General features: G+C 40.6%; 1 protein-coding gene across 1 annotated transcript in view; it reads right to left on the minus strand.

The window, feature by feature from the left end:
- LOC136884744 (uncharacterized) overlaps positions 1-21,720 on the minus strand; it is a 133,811-nt gene that overhangs the window by 37,893 nt on the left and 74,198 nt on the right. Inside the window, exons 5-6 of the mRNA XM_068230017.1 lie at positions 15,169-15,301; positions 1,219-1,403 (exon numbers count right to left, since the gene is read on the minus strand). Coding sequence (XP_068086118.1) covers positions 1,219-1,403; positions 15,169-15,301 — 318 coding nt within the window. The remainder of the gene's footprint in view (positions 1-1,218; positions 1,404-15,168; positions 15,302-21,720) is intronic.

The following is a 21,720-nucleotide window of genomic DNA, read 5'->3' on the forward strand; positions in this document are numbered from 1 at the left end:
AATATTGCAATGCAACAAATTGCAAATAGGGAAGAGAAAAGGATTCTGAAGAACAAACATATAAGACTTATAGTAAAAATTTCGCAACGAAAAATGTCATTACTGATGGAGAAAGGGCAGTCAGGTCGGAAAAAAATGAAGAAGTTTTGGGAGAGGAGGAAGATGATGAAAGCTAAATTTCCAGTTCATTCCTTGAAGACTTTAGATGTATACGGTTTGATTTAAGTGCTCCAATTTGGTCGTTACACATTGAAGACTGAGCAGGTGAAGTTAGATCTTACGCCGTGGACTGAGCATTTTAGTGCGTTTTCACATTTTTGTACAAAAATATCTGACAAACTTACTTACAGTCACAAACCTATTTTGGATTCAGCAACGTTTGAGCTACATATGCATACCTTTTTTTTTCAGGATTGGAGCAAAACCACTAACTTTTAAATAAATTAAAAACATTTTTCTACTTTCAGTTTTTGACATTTCCACAATGCATATTAAAAACATGAAAAGTTACGTATTCACACATACCACATTTATGAAACACAACATACATACTCATCGTTGAGAAATGAAAAAAATATGCATTAATTTTGGAAGTGGGCTCTAGTCGTTGGCAGCACGAGACCATGCGGCTATGAAGCTGCTTCAGTAGAACCAACTTAGTATCAAAACAGAATTAGGTTCCGATGATGGGCCGCTAACTGATGTTTTTAATGAACTACAAGCACTGCAGAATGACTTCCAGCACTCTGGTAAAGTTTGTAGTATGCTGAAGCGGATATATAAGCACTAGAACTCAACGCCGTACGGCGTACGTCGCTCGTTCCACACGGAACATTAACATCGACGTACGGCGCACAGCGCTCGTCTTCAAAGTGTTAAATATATAAATAAATAATTTTCCCTATAAAATAAGTCTAAATATCGTCGTTGCCCCTAGAAAAACCGCTATGTGATAATATTTCAGCTTAGAACCCTGCCCAGAAATGTTCAGGATTGCATGAAATATATCAACGAATTTTCGTTCTGAGTGATAACATGTTTTGTGGATCAGTATTTCTCCCCTCAACATTGTCATATAACGCTACATTATTTGGAAACGTTCTATTCCTCCTTAAATTCCAACAAATAGCCAAAAAGGAAGACCTAAGAAGTATGGCATCCTCTGAACATCCCAACCCTTTTAAGAAATTTTCAGATAAGAGAGTTGTAGAGACTCACCACGTCCGGTAGTTCCTTGTTCGGGTTGGCGATACAGATCGGTACAGGCTGACAGATGCGAAGTTTGGAGTTGTAGTAATTCCTGTAGCCATCGTATTTCATGTGGCAGTTAACCGGTTCACATTTGTCCAGAGGATCCATATCTAGCGAAGGACATGTAGTCACCTCACTCAAATCGTAGAACTCTGCAACAAAAGACAATCGTACACTTGAACGTTCAAATACTGTACAATGTTAGGGTCTTAATCCCTTTCAGGTATGTCCGATATCGGTGACTGAAATATCGTAATGAGAGATGAGAGATGATTATGATGATGGTTATTATTAGTATTTCGTGCCAGAGCGTTAATACAATATGAAGAGTACAAATATACATTAATACAAATATGCATTACATTACACAAAATACACGGCACAGCACTTTACAGATATAGAATTTGTGTGGTCACACTGAGTCAGTCCAATAATCGGCGACAGCAATTCCCTCTTTGGTTGCTTAAACGAGGTCTTGAAGGGCATACAGTACATGTGTGGGGTAGTTTGTATTTCCCCACAATCGTAAATTTCTGTCTGTTTTTCTAAATCCCCCCACCCCTCTTGAGGTTGTTCCTAGAACCTCCAGTACCACTCCTCAAACGATTAAGTGACCTCCAAGTAACCCAGATGACGTCCAGGAGGTGCTACTATCCACTCTGAAAGGTGTTGTATTCTACTTCGGCGTGGTGTTGCTGGTGATTTGTTTAAAGTGGTACAGATGTTGAGGAAGCTCTTTCTTGATTTTAATCGTTTAGGAGGCGGTCGAAGTCCAAATAGCGAGTGACTCCTCATGGTGATTATTATGATGATTACAAAACAGGAACCACTACACTTCTTCTTCTTCTTCTTCTTCTTTCCGAAACGTTTCTGCTTACCACTATACTGATCATATATATTATTTTAGTAGTATAGATCCCTTCTGCGGCTCTCACAAGTAACAAATCGTGACAAAGGAGCATTCAAAAGAAAGAAAATAGACATTAGCAGTGATGAATTGCACTCTCATTTCGTAAATATCGATAATTTCTTTAAAAAATTAGTATAAAAATTGTACAAAGTGTGCGATTTGCAAATACTGTTGCTCTAGGAAAATACGCGCCATCATTGCTGTCCACTTCACATTTTGGCCGCTCGGACGCCTGCTTTATGTCACTATAGTATGATGTAATTATCAGTTAAGAAAATAATGATATTAAAACCAAAAATTACCTCCGGAACTTTCGCCAGTACAATAATGCAATTGCATTTGCTTCCGTTCAAGTGGAAATGTTAAAAGTCAAATATTCCATTAAGTGGCAAGTAAAACTGTCTAATATTGTAATGATTTGTGTATTCCTTAGTTCGCCTGGGGGCTACTCCACCACATACTTTATGAACAGGCGAGATTTCTTGCACGGGTCCCCTAGTATGTTAAAATTCCTTTTTTTTTTTTTTTTTTTTTTTTTTTTGCTAGGGGCTTTACGTCGCACCGACGCAGATAGGTTTTATGGCGACGTTGGGGTAGGAAAGGCCTAGGAGTTGGAAGGAAGCGGCCGTGGCCTTAATTAAGGTACAGTCCCAGCATTTGCCTGGTGTGAAAATGGGAAACCACGGAAAACCATCTTCAGGGCTGCCGATAGTGGGATTCGAACCTACTATCTCCCGGATGCAAGCTCACAGCCGCGCGCCTCTACGCGCACGGCCAACTCGCCCAGTGTTAAAATTCTAATCCAGCTGCCGGCTGATTCACGTTCTGGACACTGCTTCGGCTGCAGATGAGGAACAGTTGACATAATTATGTCTTGTGGCTGGGTATCGTCTGGCATTAGCGATACAAAATGTGTGACGTGATGTTACCCAGCAACCGTCCAACCTGTGATGTGAAGCATTGATTGACTGCCATGACTGAGAGACATACGGAAGGATTTTTTTTATCAAAGAGGCCTCATATCATACTCTAGAGCAGGGCTTCTCAAACGCCCAAAATCTCACGCGTGCAAACTGAGGCGCAGAGTTCCTGTACACAGTGCATCGGTCCCACTTGGTTCAGCTCGGACCAACGCTTCGTCTCTGGGCTACTCGGCGAAGCTCGGCTCAACTCGGCTTGGATTTGGTGCGCCACGGAGCAAGTGAGGAAGAGGGAGACAGGCGGAGCGAGCGAGGCAGGCGTGGAGAAAAAGAGAGACAGCTCTATTGCTCCAAATCGAGGAGTGGGGATCTGCACTCTGGTCAACCAAGCGAAGTCGTCTTTTGCACCGTGCAAGTGCTTGCATGAATCCTGAGAGGCCCCGCTCTAGAGCAAAGGTTCTCAGCCTGGGGGCTCCCCGCCCCCCGGGCGAGGCGTTAGAAAATTACGGAGGAGGCGTGGTGAGCGATGAAGAACACATTCGAATTTGCTGAACAATAAAATGTTGTGACAAAGAAAAGAATCTACTACAAAAATATCTTCGTCACCGCTAAATCAGTACACGTACACAAAAGTTTTCCCTAAAATTATTATCATGATTTGATTGATTTGATTAATACAACTTCCCCCATGAGGTGGTTGCCACAAGGATTACATAGCATTTTGTCTTCTAAGTCATTGGTGAGTTTGCTAGTGCGCCAGATAGAAATAACCAACACAAGGCTCAGGAATAAATTTGGAATGTGGCATGATGTATGGTTCTTCAAATGTTATACAGTTGATTGCGGAGTATGGTTATTGGACCTCGTATTGCGGCGATAGCCATGTCGTGAAGTCGTGTCCGGTTGAGACCGAGACAATCCCATAGCTGTACGAGAAATTTAGGGATTGTGCCTCGAGCTCCGATCATGAGTCCATGAACGGAGAAGTTGTCTAGGTGATATTTGTCTATAGTAATTCGCTGTTCGCTGGTAAATCGACTTCTTCTCGGCGTCCACCTCTTCGGCCTGGTCAACGTACGACTCGAGGCGTACTGTTTGATCTAAGATTAATCCTTGATTGATATCTGATTGAAAGGCTATCATGTCAATACGCCTGTTACACCCACCGGTAGTTAGGCCAGAAAACTTTCGTGCACCGTGAAACTGTGATCCCTCAGCGAGGTGGCGATCATGTGCCGTTTGAATGAAGGTGGGAATTTCTCAACACCTCCCCGTGAGGACAGGCACCCAGAACATGGGCAAGAGTTTCGTGCTCTCTGTGGCAACACCGACAGAGGATGTTGCCCTGGGACCTTCCCGGCACGGAGCGAACGCCGCACACTTTCGCTGGCATCTTGATGGCCTCTCTCCATTCCGCACAGGATAAGCCTCGGTGATCTCTTATAAGATTTTACTGAAAATGAGCTAGCTCAACTCTTTTCTGGATTGCTCATGGAAAACATTTAGGAGCTACTATAAATTTGCGTACCACTTGAGACGAACCCCCGCATAACACTTTAAATACCACTGGCCTACGGTATATTACGATGGCCAATATTTTGTTCCGTTTCTGCTAGATTAAATCAGTTATGGAGACATGGAATTAGGCAGGTGTTTCTGTCTATAAACGTACGGAACCCGTCGTGTTTTTGTGGAAGTAACGGAAAAGTAAATAATTTTAATTAATTTCGTGTGGTTATTTCTAGCCGTGTGCAGCCCTTGTAAGGCAGACCCTCCGATGAGGGTGGGCCAGCGTGTTATTGTGGTGGAAGGTAGTGTCATGTGTGGTATGAGAGCTGCAGGGATGTTGGGGACAGCACAAACACCCAGCCTTTGGAATTAACCAATGAAGGTTAAAATCCCCGACCCTACTGGGAATTGAACCCGGGACCCTCTGAACCGAAGGTCAGTACGCTGACCATTCAGCCAACGAATCAGACACGGAGCAGTAGTATAATTTCTATACACGGTCATGTCTGGAAAACATAATGTGTTACATCCGTGCCATTTTTATACGAGGGCTGTGAATAAAGTTCTGGAAACGTAGTCCAGACACCCGCTGAAGATCGGTCAGGTGGCGCTGTTGTCGATGTGTGGCGTTGAAGTGAAGAGTGTCGACTTTACCGCTCTAAAGCATATTTTCAAAAGGTGATCAGCGTTCGTGGATTAAAATCGTGTTTTGCACCGTACAGGTCGGCCGTCCAGGACGCCGTGATTAGGGTTGGGCAGATCAGAACAGCCGTTTGTTCCGGAACATGAGTTTGAGGTGGAATGTTTCGGTACAGCGTGCCGGCACACGGCACACTGGACACGAGACTGACTGCGCAGTAGATAGAACTTCGTGAGGCAATATGACATGCTCCGTGTCAGGCAGGAATGTGCTGCTGTACCGGACGTGCTGTGTGTAGTTACGGCCACCGTAAAGTTGCACGGAACGTGAAGGAACAGTCGGAAAACTGAAATTCACGCCAAATAATAACGTTTAAAGGCTGTTTTTAGGTGAAGTTTTTTCGGTCAATATGAAATACACACAACACGGTCACAATGGCAGTACATGTGTTTAAAAGTAAGTAGCCCAAGGATATTTTCACCGGTTGAATGGATCAGCCTATATTGTGAGTAATTAGAGCCAAGATAAAACTTCACGGCACGTGGAAAAGCAGTCGGAACTCTGAAATAGGCACCCAGAAAATCATGTCTAAATGTTGTTTTTTAGGATAAGAATGTTTTCCATTCATTCTGAAATACACCTGTCACAATTTCACTGGCAGTAGATGTGTTCACAAATGTCACAATGTTATTTTCACCAATTAAAAATATACTCGCACAGTTGAAGAAACATTCGTCAGTACTCTACGTACACAATATACAAGCGGAACACGAAAATAAAAAAATAACCCATAGAATCAAAACACAAAGATAAAAATTAAACGCTATATACAAGCGGAACAGGAGATTAAAAATAAAACTATAAAAGCAGAACACGAAAATATTGTGGGATGTTTAAGTTTCAAATGTCTCGTCATTGTGCCGTTTAAAGATCACTTTGCAGACAAAATAGAAGAACATAAATTGCATTTCACTCTGTCCGGTTTTATTCTAGTAAAAAAAAGTCGTAAACAGGACTCCGGTGCGACATTATTCAAAGTCTACCGTCTTTCGTACGGTATTACTAGGCTTCAATGAAAACACTTACAAAACAGAACACATTAAGTTATCCGCATGTACCGAAGGCCAGTTGCCGGTGCAAAGGAACTCACAGAACAAAGAGGATACGAAGGAACACGGAACACTCCAGCACATGGCGGCACACTGCCGGTATCGACAGTCAGCTAGTGGGCGAAGGGCAGTGCACAGTGACGCTTCTGACGGGATAGCGAGTCACTGTTTAGGTCTCGCTTGAGAATGTTTCGGAAAATATGACGCTCCGTGTTCCGGAACAGCAGAACATAACTGTGCACCGGCACAGAGTGCCGAAACAGGGACATAGTGCCCAACCCCAGTCGTGAGTGGTGGTGTTTCCGTAGACCATTGATGGACTGTCGGGGAATTATCCGTAAAAGTTGGTCTCAGTCATTAAACGGTGTGACATAATGACGAAATGTCTTAACAAAAGGAAAATTGCGTCCCGTTGGTTTCCATATCATCTCACCGACGTACAGAAATGGCACCGGTATGCACTGGCTGACATCCACTGGAAAAATACCGCAATGATAGAGATACATTTCTGCAGCGTATTGTCAACAATGTTGTGACGTGGGCACCAGCCTACGAGCCTGAATTAAAACGTCCATCGAAGAAACAGTTTCACCCAGGTTCACCACGTCCAGAGAAATTTCGACAGGAACACAGTCGGGTGAAGTTAATGCTGATTGTGACATACGACTACGAGGGTGTTATCCTTACGCATGCTGTGCCTGAAGAACAAACCGTTGGCAGTGACTAGTATTGCCGATTTCTGGAGTGACATCTGTGTCCGGCTATGTGGTGCAAACGTCCACGTTTATTGCGGGACGATCGCCCTATCGTGTTGAGTCCTTGTGACTTCGACCTGTTTCCGAAGTTGAAAGGATCTCTCCGAGGCCACCGATATGCTGACCTGGTAGTAGAGCGCTCTGTCGCGGTCGTCAAAAGAGGACGCCTTGCCAGCGGACACTAACGACTTCGCAATATCTGGCAAAAGGTAGTAGTCTTTGCGGAAGACTATATTGAAGGAATGTGATGCAATTGTACTTGTCAGTTCATAGAATATTGCGTTCTAATTCTATCAATATTGTCACTATTTTATGTACAGCCCTCGTACCAAAAAATATGGATAGCGTTAGTGAAAGCATGGCAGGGTGGTGAATATATTTCCGTTAGTTGGACTGGTGCTGTCAATTGTATTTAGTAAAATAAAAATAAAAAACGAAACTGCAGTAAACAGAAATACTTAACGAAATAAAGGCAGTGTATTTTGAGGGGAGGTATATAGGCCACAAATGTTCTTTCTTTCTTAATCTGTTTACCCTCCAGGTTGGCTTTTCACTCGGACTCAGCAAGGGGTTCCACCTCTATCGCCTCAAGGGCAGTGTCCTGGAGCGTGAGACATTGGGTCGGGGATACAACTGGAGAGTATGACCAGTACCTCGCCAAGGCGGCACCACCTGCTATGCTGAACAGGGGCCTTGTGAGTGGATGGGAAGATTGGAAGGCATAGACAAGGAAGAGGGAAGGAAACGGCCGTGGCTTTAAGTTAGGTATCCCGGCATTTGCCCAAGGCGAAAGTGGGAAACCACGAAAAACCACTTCGAGGATGGCTGAGATGGGAGGCGAACCCACCTCTACTCATTTGACCTCCCGCGGCTGAGTGGACCCCATTCCAGCCCTCGTATCACTTTTCAAATTTCGTGGCAGAGCCTGGAATCGAACCTGGGCCTCCGGGGTTGGCAGCTAAACACACTAACCACTACACCACAGAGGCGGACTGATACTCTGTTAACAATTACTGCAAATTTAGTAAGACCAGCTTAATATTAACGACAGAGAAACTTACAAATTTGGTACATATGTGTAAACTAATTGAAACAGAATTTCGCGAATTGGTATTGCAAAATCAATATCATTAACATTTAAGGCTATTTTATTAAACCGTTCACATATTCTAACCAGTGGTGAATTTTTTGATTGGCGGACGTGGAACGTCTACTGTAGAATGGTTGCCGTGTCCTCGAATTAGTTCATTTTGCACTGAAGTTCACTTTAACAAGCAATTCGCTATCATCTATTATATCATTTAATATTTTATAACTCATGGAAATACTTGCTGGTTAACTTCTCTTTAGTCTGTCTCCATGGCTAATCCCCGACCCGGCCGGGTCGGGGATTTTAAATTTCATTGTTTAATTCCGATGGTTAGAGGGGGGGGGGCTGGGAGTGTGTGCCGTCTTCATCATTAAAATTTATCATAGAAAGGGTCCTATCTTCACAGACGTGTAGATCGGCCATACGGAGTCAAATCGTAAGACCTGCCCCAGACCTCTTCAGAGGACACACACCATTAAAAAATATACTTCTCTTTGATTAATGTTGGAGGATTTAACTTCCTGGAGTATGTTTCTATAGGAGACTCTTTCATGATTTTTATCATCATCATTATCATCATTTTCCAGTTCCAGTTTCCCGGATGTAGTGTTGTGCACCAGCGCTCACCACTTCTTCCTGTCAAAGTATAGTTTCTGTTCCTCTGTGTCCTCCCAAATGGCATTCTTCTTGCTGACCTCCGATTTCCCTGTGTCTATCCATCTACTCCTTGGCCTCCCTACTGGCCTCTCCCCATTAATTTCTCTGTCAAAGTAATTCCTTGCTGTTCTCTGTCTATCCATCCTCATAACATGTAGTAACCATTGTAGCCTGCGTCTTCATAAAAGCTTGGTGACAGGTATTTTGATGCCAGCCTAATTCCGGTTTGCTTCATTTCTGATCTTGTCTTCCAATGTCTTTTGGTTCATTGTTGTGATGAATTCCATTTTCTGTTGACTGGATTTCACTATTAGCCTTGTTATGCAGGATACATGTCTCGAGTCCATAGGTGATAGTTGGAATGAAGTAGGTATGAACCATGGTCAATTTTGCGTGCTGGTAACGACGCGAAACAAGAACCGAGCATACAATGGCATGACATTAGGAGGGGAGCAATTGAAAAGAGCTGAAAGCTTTAAATACCTGGGAAGTGTAACTGAAAAAAATGGAGGAAACAGGATGGAAATCAATGAAAGAGGAAGGTGTGCAAATGGATTCTTTAAGAGTGTGGGAGAAATTATATGGAACAGGGCTGTACCACAGAGATGTGACGGAATTATCTACAAGACTTATTTTGTGCCAATTTTGATGTGTGGATCAGAAACGTGGATGATGAAGAGGGATAAAAGTAGAATAGAAGCAGTGGAAATGAAGTTTCAAAGGTGTTGAGTAGATTTAACAAGAATGGACAGACTAAGAAATGAGAGAGTTCGGGAAATGTTCAATGATGTACCCCTACAGGACAAGAGAAAAATCAAGCCTGCAGTAGTACGGACATGTTAAGAAAATCGGAGAAGAAAGGATATGAAGAAAGATTTAGAAATAGAGTTAAATGGAAGGAGACCTAGAGGAAGATCGAGGGACAGATGGTTGAAAGATGTAAAGAAGAGCATCGAGGCAAGAGGTGGGACCTGAACTACAGAGACAGAAGATAAGCGGTGGATGGACAGAAAACGATGGAGAGGCTTATGAAGCTCAACTTGTAGGATTCCAGAAAGATATAGCAGATATCTTGGATTCAGGAGGTCAAATGGACTGTATCGCGATTGACCTGTCTAAAACATTTGATATAGTGGATCATAGGAGACTACTGGCAAAAATGAGTGCAATTGGACTATACAAACGAGTGCCTGAATGAGTTGCTATATTTCTAGAAAATAGATCTCAGAGAATTAGAGTAGGCGAAGCTTTATCTGACCCTGTAATAATTGAGAGGGGAACTCCTCCAGGCAGTATTATTGTACCTGTATGTTTTCTTATATATATCAATGATATGAGTAAAGGAGTGGAATCAGAGGTAAGGCCTTTTGCGGATGATGTTATTCTGTATAGAGTAATAAATAAGTTACAATATTGCAAGCAACTGCAACATGACCCCGATAATGTTGTGAGATAGACAGCAGGCAATGGTATGATGAAAAACGGGGTTAAAAGTCAGGTTGTGAGTTTCACAGATAGGAAAAGTCCTCTCAGTGTTAATTACTGCGTTAATGGTGTGAAAGTTCCTTCTGGAGATCATTGTAAGTATCTAGGTGTTAATATAAGGGAAGATCTTCATTGGGGTAAACACATAAATGGGATTGTAAATAAAGGGTACAGATCTCTGCACATGGTTATGAGGGTGCTTAGGGGTTGTGGTAAGGATGTACAGGAGAGGGCATATAAATCCCTGTTAAGACACCAACTAGAGTATGGTTCCAGTATATGGGACCCTCACCAAGATTACTTGATTCAAGAACTGGAAAAAATCCAGAGAAAAGCAGCTCGATTTGTTCTGGGTGATTTCCGAAAAATGAATAGCGTTACAAAAATATTACAAAGTTTGGACTGGGAAGAATTGGGAAAAAAAGACGACCTGGTCGACTAAGTGGTATGTTCCGAGCTGTCAGCGGAGAGATGGCGTGGAATGATAGTAGATGACCAGGTTTGAGTGGCGTCTTTAAAAGTAGAAAAGATCACAATATGAAGATAAAGTTGGAATTTAAGGGGACAAATTGGGGCAAATGTTCATTTATAGGAAGGGGAGTTAGGGGCTGGAATAACTTACCAAGGAAGATGTTCAATAAATGTCCAATGTCTTTGAAATCATTTAAGAAAAGGCTAGGAAAACAACAGATAGGGAATCTGCCACCTGGGCGACTGTCCTAAATGCATATCAGTATTGATTGATTGATTTACTGATGTTGCAAGCAGACCCAGTCTGTGGTGGAGAACTGCTCAAGATGATGATGATGATGGTGGTGTTATTTTATCATCCCATAGTAGATTTCGCACTTGAAAATAAAATGAGAAGCTTTCCGAGTCCTATTACGTATTTTTTGGTTTAAGGTGTTATCTTTTGAAATGACACGTCCAAGGTATTTGAAGTTAGAAACAAATTGTAACAGAATTCCCTTCAGGAAAATATTTTAAACTCTGCTTTTCCTGTTACAGTCTTTTCAACAGTTTTTGTTTCACTTATGTTTAGTCCATATTAATTAATCTTGTCTTTCTAAAGATTTAGTTTCTCCTGTACTTCTGCTTATTTTTCTCCCTAGATCAGGACATTATCTACAAATATTAGAGTGTTAGACTCTTTGCAATGTTGTTTGGTAGATTTTATGATCCGATCCATGACGATGATGAACAGGAGTGGTGACAGGGCACTTCCCTGCTGGACTCCTCTTCTGGTTTCAAACCAATCCGATCTTCAATCCTTTACTTGAACACAGCTAAAGCATTTTTGATAGATTTCTGTAGTAAAGAAGACATTTCTTCTGAACTTTAATACTGATAACACGGATTTCACACAGCACATCCATATTCAACTTTGCTTCGAACAAATGTATTATGGTGGTCGATGTACGTATGATTTTTTGTTCTCAAAAGTTTCGTATTATGTATCCTTCATTAACGATCTTTTCAATGTGCAATTGTAATAAATTGCAGTTTGCATTATTCGCCCTAGATCATTTACTAAGTTTATATTCCGAAGAGTTATATTATTCATTTTAAAATAAAATTGCTGTTATTTTCCATAGTAATGTAATACTGAAGCATTTTTGTCATATTAAACTGCATTTTATTGTTGATGCTCAAAATATAAATATTGTTGGGTTCGATCCTGGCTCAGTCCTGTGATATGTAAAGGTGTTCAAATACGTTAGCCTCGTACCGGTAGATTTACTGGTACGTAAAAGAATTTCTGTGGGACTAAATTCCGGCACCTCGGCGTCTCAGAAAACCATAAAAGTAGTTAGTGGGACGTAAAGCAAATAGCATTATTTTATTCATAAATATTATCAATATTACTCCGCAGTGTCAACGAATCTTTACAAGTACAGTAGTAATAGGTGTGTATAATTTTAAATCATCAGCATATAAGAGACAATCTGAATGTTTAATAACAATACTATTTGTTTAGACCTGAAAAAGTAGGTCCTAAGTTTGAACCTTGCGGTACACTGGCATCAACAACATACACAAAAGATTTGATTTAGAAGTACCGTTACGAACTGTTTTTCTACCTGATAGGTGAGAAGAAACTAGGGTCAGTAACGAGTATGATAATCCATAATTCGACAGTTTGTGTAACAATATATTATGATCCAGTCTACCAAGCGCTTTTGAAAAATCTATATGGATCATAATTATATTTGACTGTTCGGTGCATTAGAGATATCTTGAGTAAAGATTGTAAGTTTAGTTACAGTGGATCTCCTGCATAAAAGCCATGTTGATGAGGGGAGATGTAGTATTTAATTTGTCTGAAAATCGTACAGAATATGATTTTGTTAAATACCTTTGTTCGAGCGGTAATTGTATAATGTTATCCCCTGATTTAAGGACCGGACAAAAACCCTACTTAGTTTCCAAATGTCAGGAAAGATTTGTGTTTTTAGAATTAAAGTCATAAATGTTTTTTACTACTTCAGCACAACTTTTCAATAAGTTACATATAGCGGTATACCATCGGCGCTATTGATTTACTAGGCTTCAGTTTTTTTACTACTTTTGAATACTCGTTTTTCACCAATATTAAAAACGGGCAAAATCTCAGGAAAAATATCCGATTGTATAATAGATAACAAGGTACCGGTTGAAAATATACTCCTTTAAAAAATGGAGAATGCTGTCAGCAATCTCTTAACTATTATTAAAAATAGCTCCATTAAACTTCATTGTATTGTATTTTAAAGAGTATTGGTTTCCTCTCTACAATTACAAAATTAATGTATTCTGATTCTAAAACATATTATTCATATACCTTACCAATACATGCTTTAGTTTCTCTTCTAATACTATATTTATATTTAAAAAATTCGGAAAATTTTTAACGTTCCCTCGGTAAACATACTCCTTCAGTTGTATCATGTTCATAAAAAACAGAACACTTGAAAGACAAGAGATAGGAAGTTCATATTCACAGGACACGTTCGTTAGTATGTTCTGCAGAAGCGATTAGGATTTCCGTGAACTAGGTTCAGCATGTGTAATGTTGCCTAATAGTTACTGGGTCCTCCATGGACACTGATAACTTGTTCCATGCGTGATGGCATCGACGCGTATAAGGCGCGAATAGCGTCCTGGAGTATAGCCACCCATGCCGCGTTCATCTGATTCCACAGTTCATCTTTGGTGGGTGGCATTGGGTCACAGAGCCGCATCCGTCGTTTCACTATATCCCATACATTTTCGATTGGTGACAGGTCCGGTGATCGGGCGGGCCAGGGAATCAGTCTGACATCCTGTGCCAACAAGAAGGCACGTGTTCGTGCAGCAACATGTGGTCGCGCATTGTTCTGCTGAAATATTATGGCCTCTGGGGTGTCGTGCAGAAAGGGTATAGCTACGGGTCGCAGGATGCCATTCACGTACGTCAGACTGGCCACAGTGCCCTGGACCTGGACACGCACCAACTGTGATTTGTGGTTGTAACCAATAGCACCCCACACCATAAGGCCTTGAGTTGGTGTTGTATGCCTTCTGAAAATGCAGTCAATATGACACCTCTCACCCTGTCTGCGGCGAACCAAAATGCGGCAATCATTTTCAAACAAACAGAACCTGGATTCGTCTGAAAATACTATCTATTGCCATTCCTGTCTCCATTGACGTCGTTCCTCGTTCCATATACCATTGCAGTCTAGCATGTTTATGCACATTAGTCAAGGGTAGGCGGAGAAGTGGACGATGCGCCGGTAACTTAGACCGTAATAAACGCCGACGGACTGTCACTCCTGATAGTGTACGATGTGTTACACTGTTCCACTGTTGAGCCAGAGCCGAGGAGGACGCAGATCTGTCCTGCAATGCCATTCGGATGAGGTGCCGACCTTCTCGGGAGGTGGTCTGTGTGGTACGACCAGACCCATCGCGTCTTGTTCCACAGCCTTCTGTGAACCATTCTGTACACACCCGTTGCACTGCCGACACACTTCGTCCTACACGAGGAGCAATTTCCCGGATGGATGCCTCACGTTCTCTCATGCCAATAATGCGTCCTCTTTCAAACTCACTCATTTGACGGTACGGTTCTCGCCTACGCCTGCGAGGCATCCTGCACGTCTGCTCAAGTGACATTGATCCATTACCTTTGGTTTATAGCGACAACGAGAGCCGCAGGCACATTTCATCAGTCTGTGGTGGTGCGCCGAGATATCGATGTGGACCTTGAACTTGAGGGCCGACATGGTTCAAATGGTAAATAATTATTTATTCAGAACATACTAATGCACATGTCCTGTGAATATGAACTTCCTATCACTAGTCTTTCAAGGTGTTCTGGTTGTTATGAACATGAGTGTAATTTCCTTTGCAAACCAATATGGATACGTTGTTTTCTTGAAACATTTTCATTTAGGTACATTTCTCTCCATTACTGAATCAAATATCCTATAAAACATCTAATGCCTCATTCAGATCTTTGAAACTTCCTAATTCATCGGGCTGTAGTCTATCAGTCTCTCAACAGTTGACAAAAGCTACTATAAACTAACTTTCCAACGAGGTCTCACAGTAGCTCAGAGGCAGACTGACGGAGATTCCGCAGTTTCAACGAATCTTCACAAGTACAGTAGTAAGAGTTGTGTATAATTTTAAATCATCAGCATATAATAGACAACCTGAATGTTTAATAACAATGTTTGTTTAGGTCTGAAAAAGAGGTCCTAAGTTGGAACCTTGCGGTACACCGGAATAACAATATACACAAAAGATTTTGTTTGAAAGTACGTTACAAACTGTTTTCTATCTGACAGGCAAGAATAAATTAGTATTATTACTTACGCTGCATATGCGGTGGTTGTTCCCTGCAGCTGATCATAGTGTTGAACATTATGCGATGTCTAAGAGATCCAGACACGTTGTTTCCTTTATACCAGACGGAGATCACACATTCGCCGTGCCGGTTATAGGTATACTGCCAAAGAGATTAAATAAATTATTAAACACTCCGTAACTGCTATGAAACATAACATTTAAAAAATAAAATTAGGCTACATTTTTGTAATATTTTACCTACAACATAGAAAAGAGGAATTTCATTCAGAGAGAAAAATTATTATTATTTATTGACTTATTTTATATGGCGTGGCTCAGGCTATGAAGCCCGCAGTTATGCCAAACCATCTTACATGTGATATATACAAACTACAGTGTCTTAAGGTTCCTAATTACATATAACTAGAGGCATGATTTTTTCGCAATAATTTATGTTCGATTTCGCGAAAACGAAATAATTTTTGTTTTTTTTCACGAAATAGGGGTAACACTATCGCTTTAATTTCGCTTTAATCCTTTCCTAAAGTTATTAATAAAAAGTGTAATTTGTGAATTACCGGTATTTATGTTTATTTATGTGATATATAGCTAAATAAAGAGAAGAAATATTTAGGCTATAATCATTCATGATTCCTTATATAGTCTAGATTAGAACTGTAATATAGCCTTAATCAAGATTACATAACGAATCACTCTCTCACCCTACGTAGCCATAGCTTTCACACTACATGACCATACCATACGAAGAGATACTTCTGTCGAAATGAGAAATCCTTATTATGTCTTCTGTTTCCCTTCCCACACGCGATATTGGAGTACAATTTCAAGTTCGTTATTTTCCACGAATTTCGCGGCATTTTCGCACTTACCGCAAAATAAGTAAATTTCGATTTAAACTTGCCTTGAATAAAGAAGGAAACGAGTACGAAAATCAGTTAATGAACTCCTGGTCCTAAAATTATGCTACGCATTGGTCTTCAAATATTTTTTGGTTTATTAGTGTGGATATACAATGTATGAAAAAGAACCGTTAAAATATCGCGAGCAGTTTATGAGATATACTTTTTTAATCATTTTTGAGAACCAATAAAAGTACCCCACTTTTGGGTGTAAAGGCCACCTTGTTCGCTAAACTACAGCAGGTATTATGACTAATTAGTTTTTCTAAATATTTATCGAAGAGTGTATATTTCAGTGAAAGCCGAAAGTATCACAAGGTCATCTTTTCTGCATTTTTCACTAAACTCACTTCCCAGTTCGGACGGTGATTTTAGCTTAAGACGTCAGCCAGCGATTTTTCTCCGTCTGTACGTAAATAGGAATAAGGCACCTGGAATTGATGACATTCCCTCTGAATTACTGAATGCCTTAGGAGAAACCTGCACGGCGTAGTTATTCTATTTAGTGTGTAAGACATATGAAACAGGAGAAGTGCAATCCGATATTCGGCAGAATTTTGTTATACCTATTCCCAAGAAGGCCGGTGCTGACAAGTGTGAAAACTAACGCACCATTAGTTCAGTATATCATGCTGCAAAATTTTAACACGCATTATTTACAGAAGAATGGAAAGACACGTTGAAACTGAGTTGGGAGAAGATTAATTTGGCTTCAAAAGATATGTAGGAACACGTGAAGCAATCCTGACTTTATGTCTGATCTTAGAGGATCGAATTAGGACAAGCCCACATACATGGCGTTCGTAGATTTAGAAAAGGTACTTGATAGTATTGATTGGACCAAGCTATTTGAGATTATGAAGGTGATGGCGATCAGATACCGAGAACTAAGAATTATCTACAATCTGTAGAAAAATCAGTCTGCAGTGATAACAACTGAGGGCTTTAAAAAAGGAGCATCTATCCAGGAAGGAGTGAGGTAAGGTTGCAGTTTGTCTCCTCAACTTTTCAATGTTTATATAGAACAGGCAGTAAAGGAAACCAAAGAGGAGTTTGGGAAGGGAATCACAATCCAAGGAGAGGAAATCAAAACCCTGAGATTTACTGATGATATTGTTATTTTATCTGAGACTGCAAAAGATGTGGGGTAATTACTGAATGGTATGGGCAGAGTCTTGTGTAAGGAGTACAAGATGAAAATAAATAAGTCCAAAATAAAAGTAATGGAGTGCAGTCGAACGAAGTGAGGTGATGCAGGAAACATTAGATTAGGAAATGGAGTCATAAAGGAAGTAGATGAATAACGATGAACTAACGATGGCAGAAGTAAGGAGGACATAAAATACAGACTAGCACGAGCAAAGAGGGCCTTTCCTAGGAAAATAAATTCACTCACTTCGCACATTGATATAGAAATTAGAAATACAAGGTTATTTAGTAGTTCAAGGTTTATTATTATTGAAATGAACATAAATTTATACAATTTAGTTTTCAAATCTGAAGGAATTAAATTAATACACTTATACGGTATGCGCGCGCTCGCACACACACACACACATGCGAAATGAATATTCCAATTATAGTAACCAAAACACACTGACCGTCACAATATTGAGAAATAATCTCGTTCCTAGGATCAAATAATTTACTACTATTTACAACTCAACCGTCCATCGTAAACCTGCTTAGCTACACTATCCGGCTCCATGGCTAAACGGTTAGCGTGCTGCCCTTTGGTCAGAGGGGTCCCGGGTTCGATTCCCGGCAGAGTCGGGGATTTCAATCACCAGTGATTAATTTCTCTGTCACGGGGGCTGGGTGTATGTGTCGTCTTCATTATCATTTCATTCTCATCATGACACGCAGGTCGCGTATGGACGTCAAATCAAAAGACCTGCAACTAGCGAGCCGAACATGCCTCGGCCACTCCCGGCACTAAAAGCCATACGCCATTTCAGCTACACTGACTGCCGAGAGTTATAAATAGACTCGAGAATTCAGTATTTGTAGTTTAGATAAGGAGGATGTCTTTGTTACCGCATCTTCGCTGACTACTGGGTTTTCAGAACTGACTAATTACTTCAAAAGCCTTGTTGATTGTTGTGAGTGGCAACAAGGGATGGTTATTATTGGAGCAGGTTGGGAAACCCACATTCTTTCAGAAATAACTACCGTACTCTTATTTATGAAAGAAGCTCTGCACTACGACGGCCTAAGTTTGGAGTAACCCTCTGTAATACAATTAATACTGTGTTGTGTGCTGTAGCTTTATCAATATGTAAAATCACTCTTCAGCTACTGAATTAAGAAACAGCCATGGGCCCCTCACAAACCATGCCCTCCACGACTCCCCAACCCCATCCCGCAGGGTCTGCGGGGTTCTTACTGCCGCCACTGTCCATAAGACCTATCTGTGTCAGTGCGACGTAAAACAAATTGTAAAAATAGTAATAATACAGAAGAATAACAATAAGAAAGCTTATATCCATTGTTGTTCGATCTTGTGCTAAATAAAGTGTTCCGAACTTCGGTAAACGAAACAAAAGTGATTAATATCGGCAAGTGAGTTAAAAATTCATAACAAATATTTGGCCTTCGCAGATGATCTGGTAGTTCTATCCAATAATAGGCAAGAAGCAGTTGTGTTCCTGGAAAAACTTCATGCAGTTGCATCTAAAAGTGATCGAGCTCGATAGCTGCATTCGCTGAAGTGCGGTCAGTATCCAGTATTCGGGAGATAGTGGGTTCGAGCCCCACTGTCGGCAGCCCTGAAGATCGTTTTCCGTGATTTCCCATTTTCACACAAGGCAAATGCCGGGGCTGTACCATAATTAAGACCACGGCCGCTTCCTTCCCAGTCCTAGCCCTTTCCTGTCCCATCGTCGGTGCTACGTAAAGCCAATACCAACAGCATCTAAAAGTGGACTCCAAATCTCATATGAGAAAAACCCGATACATGGAAGGATCTTCTCTATACTTACAATTAGACAAAGAACCTCGGGTAACTCAGGTAAATAATTTCAAATACTTGGGGGAAATCATCCAACCATCCAAATTAAAGCATGAAGTAAACAGAGAGAAAATATCTAAATTATAAAAAGCCTATAGAATCACATGGAACAGGTAGCCTGTAACAAAATATCAATATCTGAAAGAACGTGGGATTCTCATGCTGTTCCAATAATAACCATCCTTTGTTGCCACTCACAACAATCAACAAGGCTTTTGAAGTAATTAGCCATTTCTGATAGCACTTTAATTTAGTCTGAAGCGTTATACACATCAAAAACCTTGATCATTGGCGGCAGGTCACTAACTGAAGATTTAGAAAAACAAGAAATGAAAATAATTAAGAAAATCTTTGGACCAGTATGCGTAAAAGGAGTGCGGATGAAAAGGAGATCTCCTGAATTATATCAGAATTCCGAGAAAACAGCCGACACTATTACGAAAAAAAGATTGGAAATTCTATGTACCCGGTCTTCGCTCGGGAATAATAATCGATTTTATTATTCCTTAATGAATTCATGCGAAGTTACATGCCTGTATTCAAACCCTTAATACGGCATGTTAAACTGATATTCTTCTACGAAAGCACATGGCAGTAACGTGAAGTACAATAAAGCTGAGCAAAGTGGAGACAGAATGGGGTAGATCACAGAGTTTATTGAACGGTACAGCCCTGGTCCGAAGTTGTGCTTTTTTTTTTTTTTTTTTTTTTTTTTTTTGAGGGCAAATCCACGAGAGTCCCGGGGCGAAAACTAAGCCCCTCTACTCATCTGTTTCCGAGGTTGCTGATGAGTCGGAAACTATCTGATTTGCTGCACTAGTGGGAGGGGGGGGGGAAACGATCTAGCTGAGGGGCGGCATTTGCCTCCCGTCAGAGATGAAACCCCCTTCTTCGCTTAGGGAGAAGAATTCAAATGAATGAGTCGGAGAGCTATGAGTTTCAAGGAGAAGTCTTCTTAACAAACGACCCACTTCAGGGGTTTAATTTTGAGATATTTAGTGTAAGATGCGATTTTTAAATAAAACTAAGTGTTTATCATGTACTGTATATCTTGAAGAGTGTGTGTGTGTCAAGTTACTACCTGTTTGCTGCCATACTGGATCACATATTTCAACTGGCATCTCACCCCGATCCCTGGGGAAGACGCCATATTTTCTTCGGGGTAAGATGGACACTCATAATAACTTTTCCATATATATGTTTTTATTTGCAGGCAATGCCTAGAAATTATGTAAGAACACAAATAGAAGTCAGTGGAGTGAAGAAAGTCTCGATTGAACAATGGAACATATTGAACCTGGTAGCAGAACTGTTTCCGAGCTTCTCAGGAGTATGACATTCCATATCGGGCCTTGAAAAGGCGGATAGAGAAAAACAATGAGAAAAAACGAGGAATGGGACCTCAAAGTAAGACATTTAATTAAGTTTCAAACTATACATAAATAAATATACATGATAAAATAAAAAATCAATTAATGATAATTACGATAAAACAATTTTACTTTTTAGTACTGGAGAAGGTTTGCGAAGGCTAGCATTTCAATTTGCCGAAGCGAATACTATTCCTCATCCCTTCAACAAGGATGCTTGCAAGGCAGGCTGGAATTGGTTGCAGTCATTCATGAGATGTTTTCCATCGATACGGCAATGGGACCCAAAAGAGAAGACACTGGAAATTATTTCAAATTATTAGGGTACGGTATGTTCTCTTGCAGAATAATGACTCTCAACAGCCTGCTCGGGAATTGCATCTAGTACAAGTGTTGCAGCTAAACCAGGGACCACGTTTGAAAAGATTCCACCGATAGCAATTTTGGAACCACTAGAAAAAGGAAGGAAGAAAACAGCATCTGTGTTGATAAACCAGGAAAACCTAAAATGAGTGTGCTGTGTGCAAAAGAAACTATTAAGAAAGAAACGGACCACAAGTGGACTGGATTCGGTACATTCACTATAAGAAATAGCTTCACAAACATGTGTAACGACTGTGCTGGAAAAGGTGAACATCAACCGTAGAAGGGTTGATAATTATAATGCATTATTGTTATTTTGAATTATTGTACAATAAATCGCATATTAGAATTAGTAACATTCATATATTTGTATCAAATTTATTTTGCCATCTTACCCTAGTCTTCGGGGTGAGATGCCTAGTACGTTAACCTATAAAAATATTATATTACAGGATACAGATATTATTCTTTTAACATATACCGTGTTTTTCATTTTGAGAAAACCTTGCCACACATGTGTGATAAATCTCGTTTTGAAAATCTTAATATTTCAAATCCAAATTTCTTGTAGAACCAAAAAGTATGGCATCTTCCCCTGATGTACTCTAATTGATCCAAGAGCCGTGATGCCTCAGAGGAGTTCGCGACTTCTTGGCCCTCACCATCTGTTTTAGAGTAGGATACCAGGGTCGGTTGAATTACTAGAGAGGATTCTAGTTTTGGTCATCTTTACTATTTTATTTATCTCAGTTCTAAGAGTCGGTATGCGAATTTCAGCTCGTATCCTCTTGTTAGACCACATCAATCTGAGTGTCTTATTCTGAATTTCTTGTATGTAATTCTTCCTATTTCTCGGATATATATTGTTGTTCATCTGAAACCGGGAGTGGCACTGATGAAACCAATCGTTGACGAT

The sequence above is a fragment of the Anabrus simplex genome, chromosome 13 (assembly GCF_040414725.1).
Source record: "Anabrus simplex isolate iqAnaSimp1 chromosome 13, ASM4041472v1, whole genome shotgun sequence".
In the NCBI taxonomy this organism is placed as follows: domain Eukaryota; kingdom Metazoa; phylum Arthropoda; class Insecta; order Orthoptera; family Tettigoniidae; genus Anabrus; species Anabrus simplex.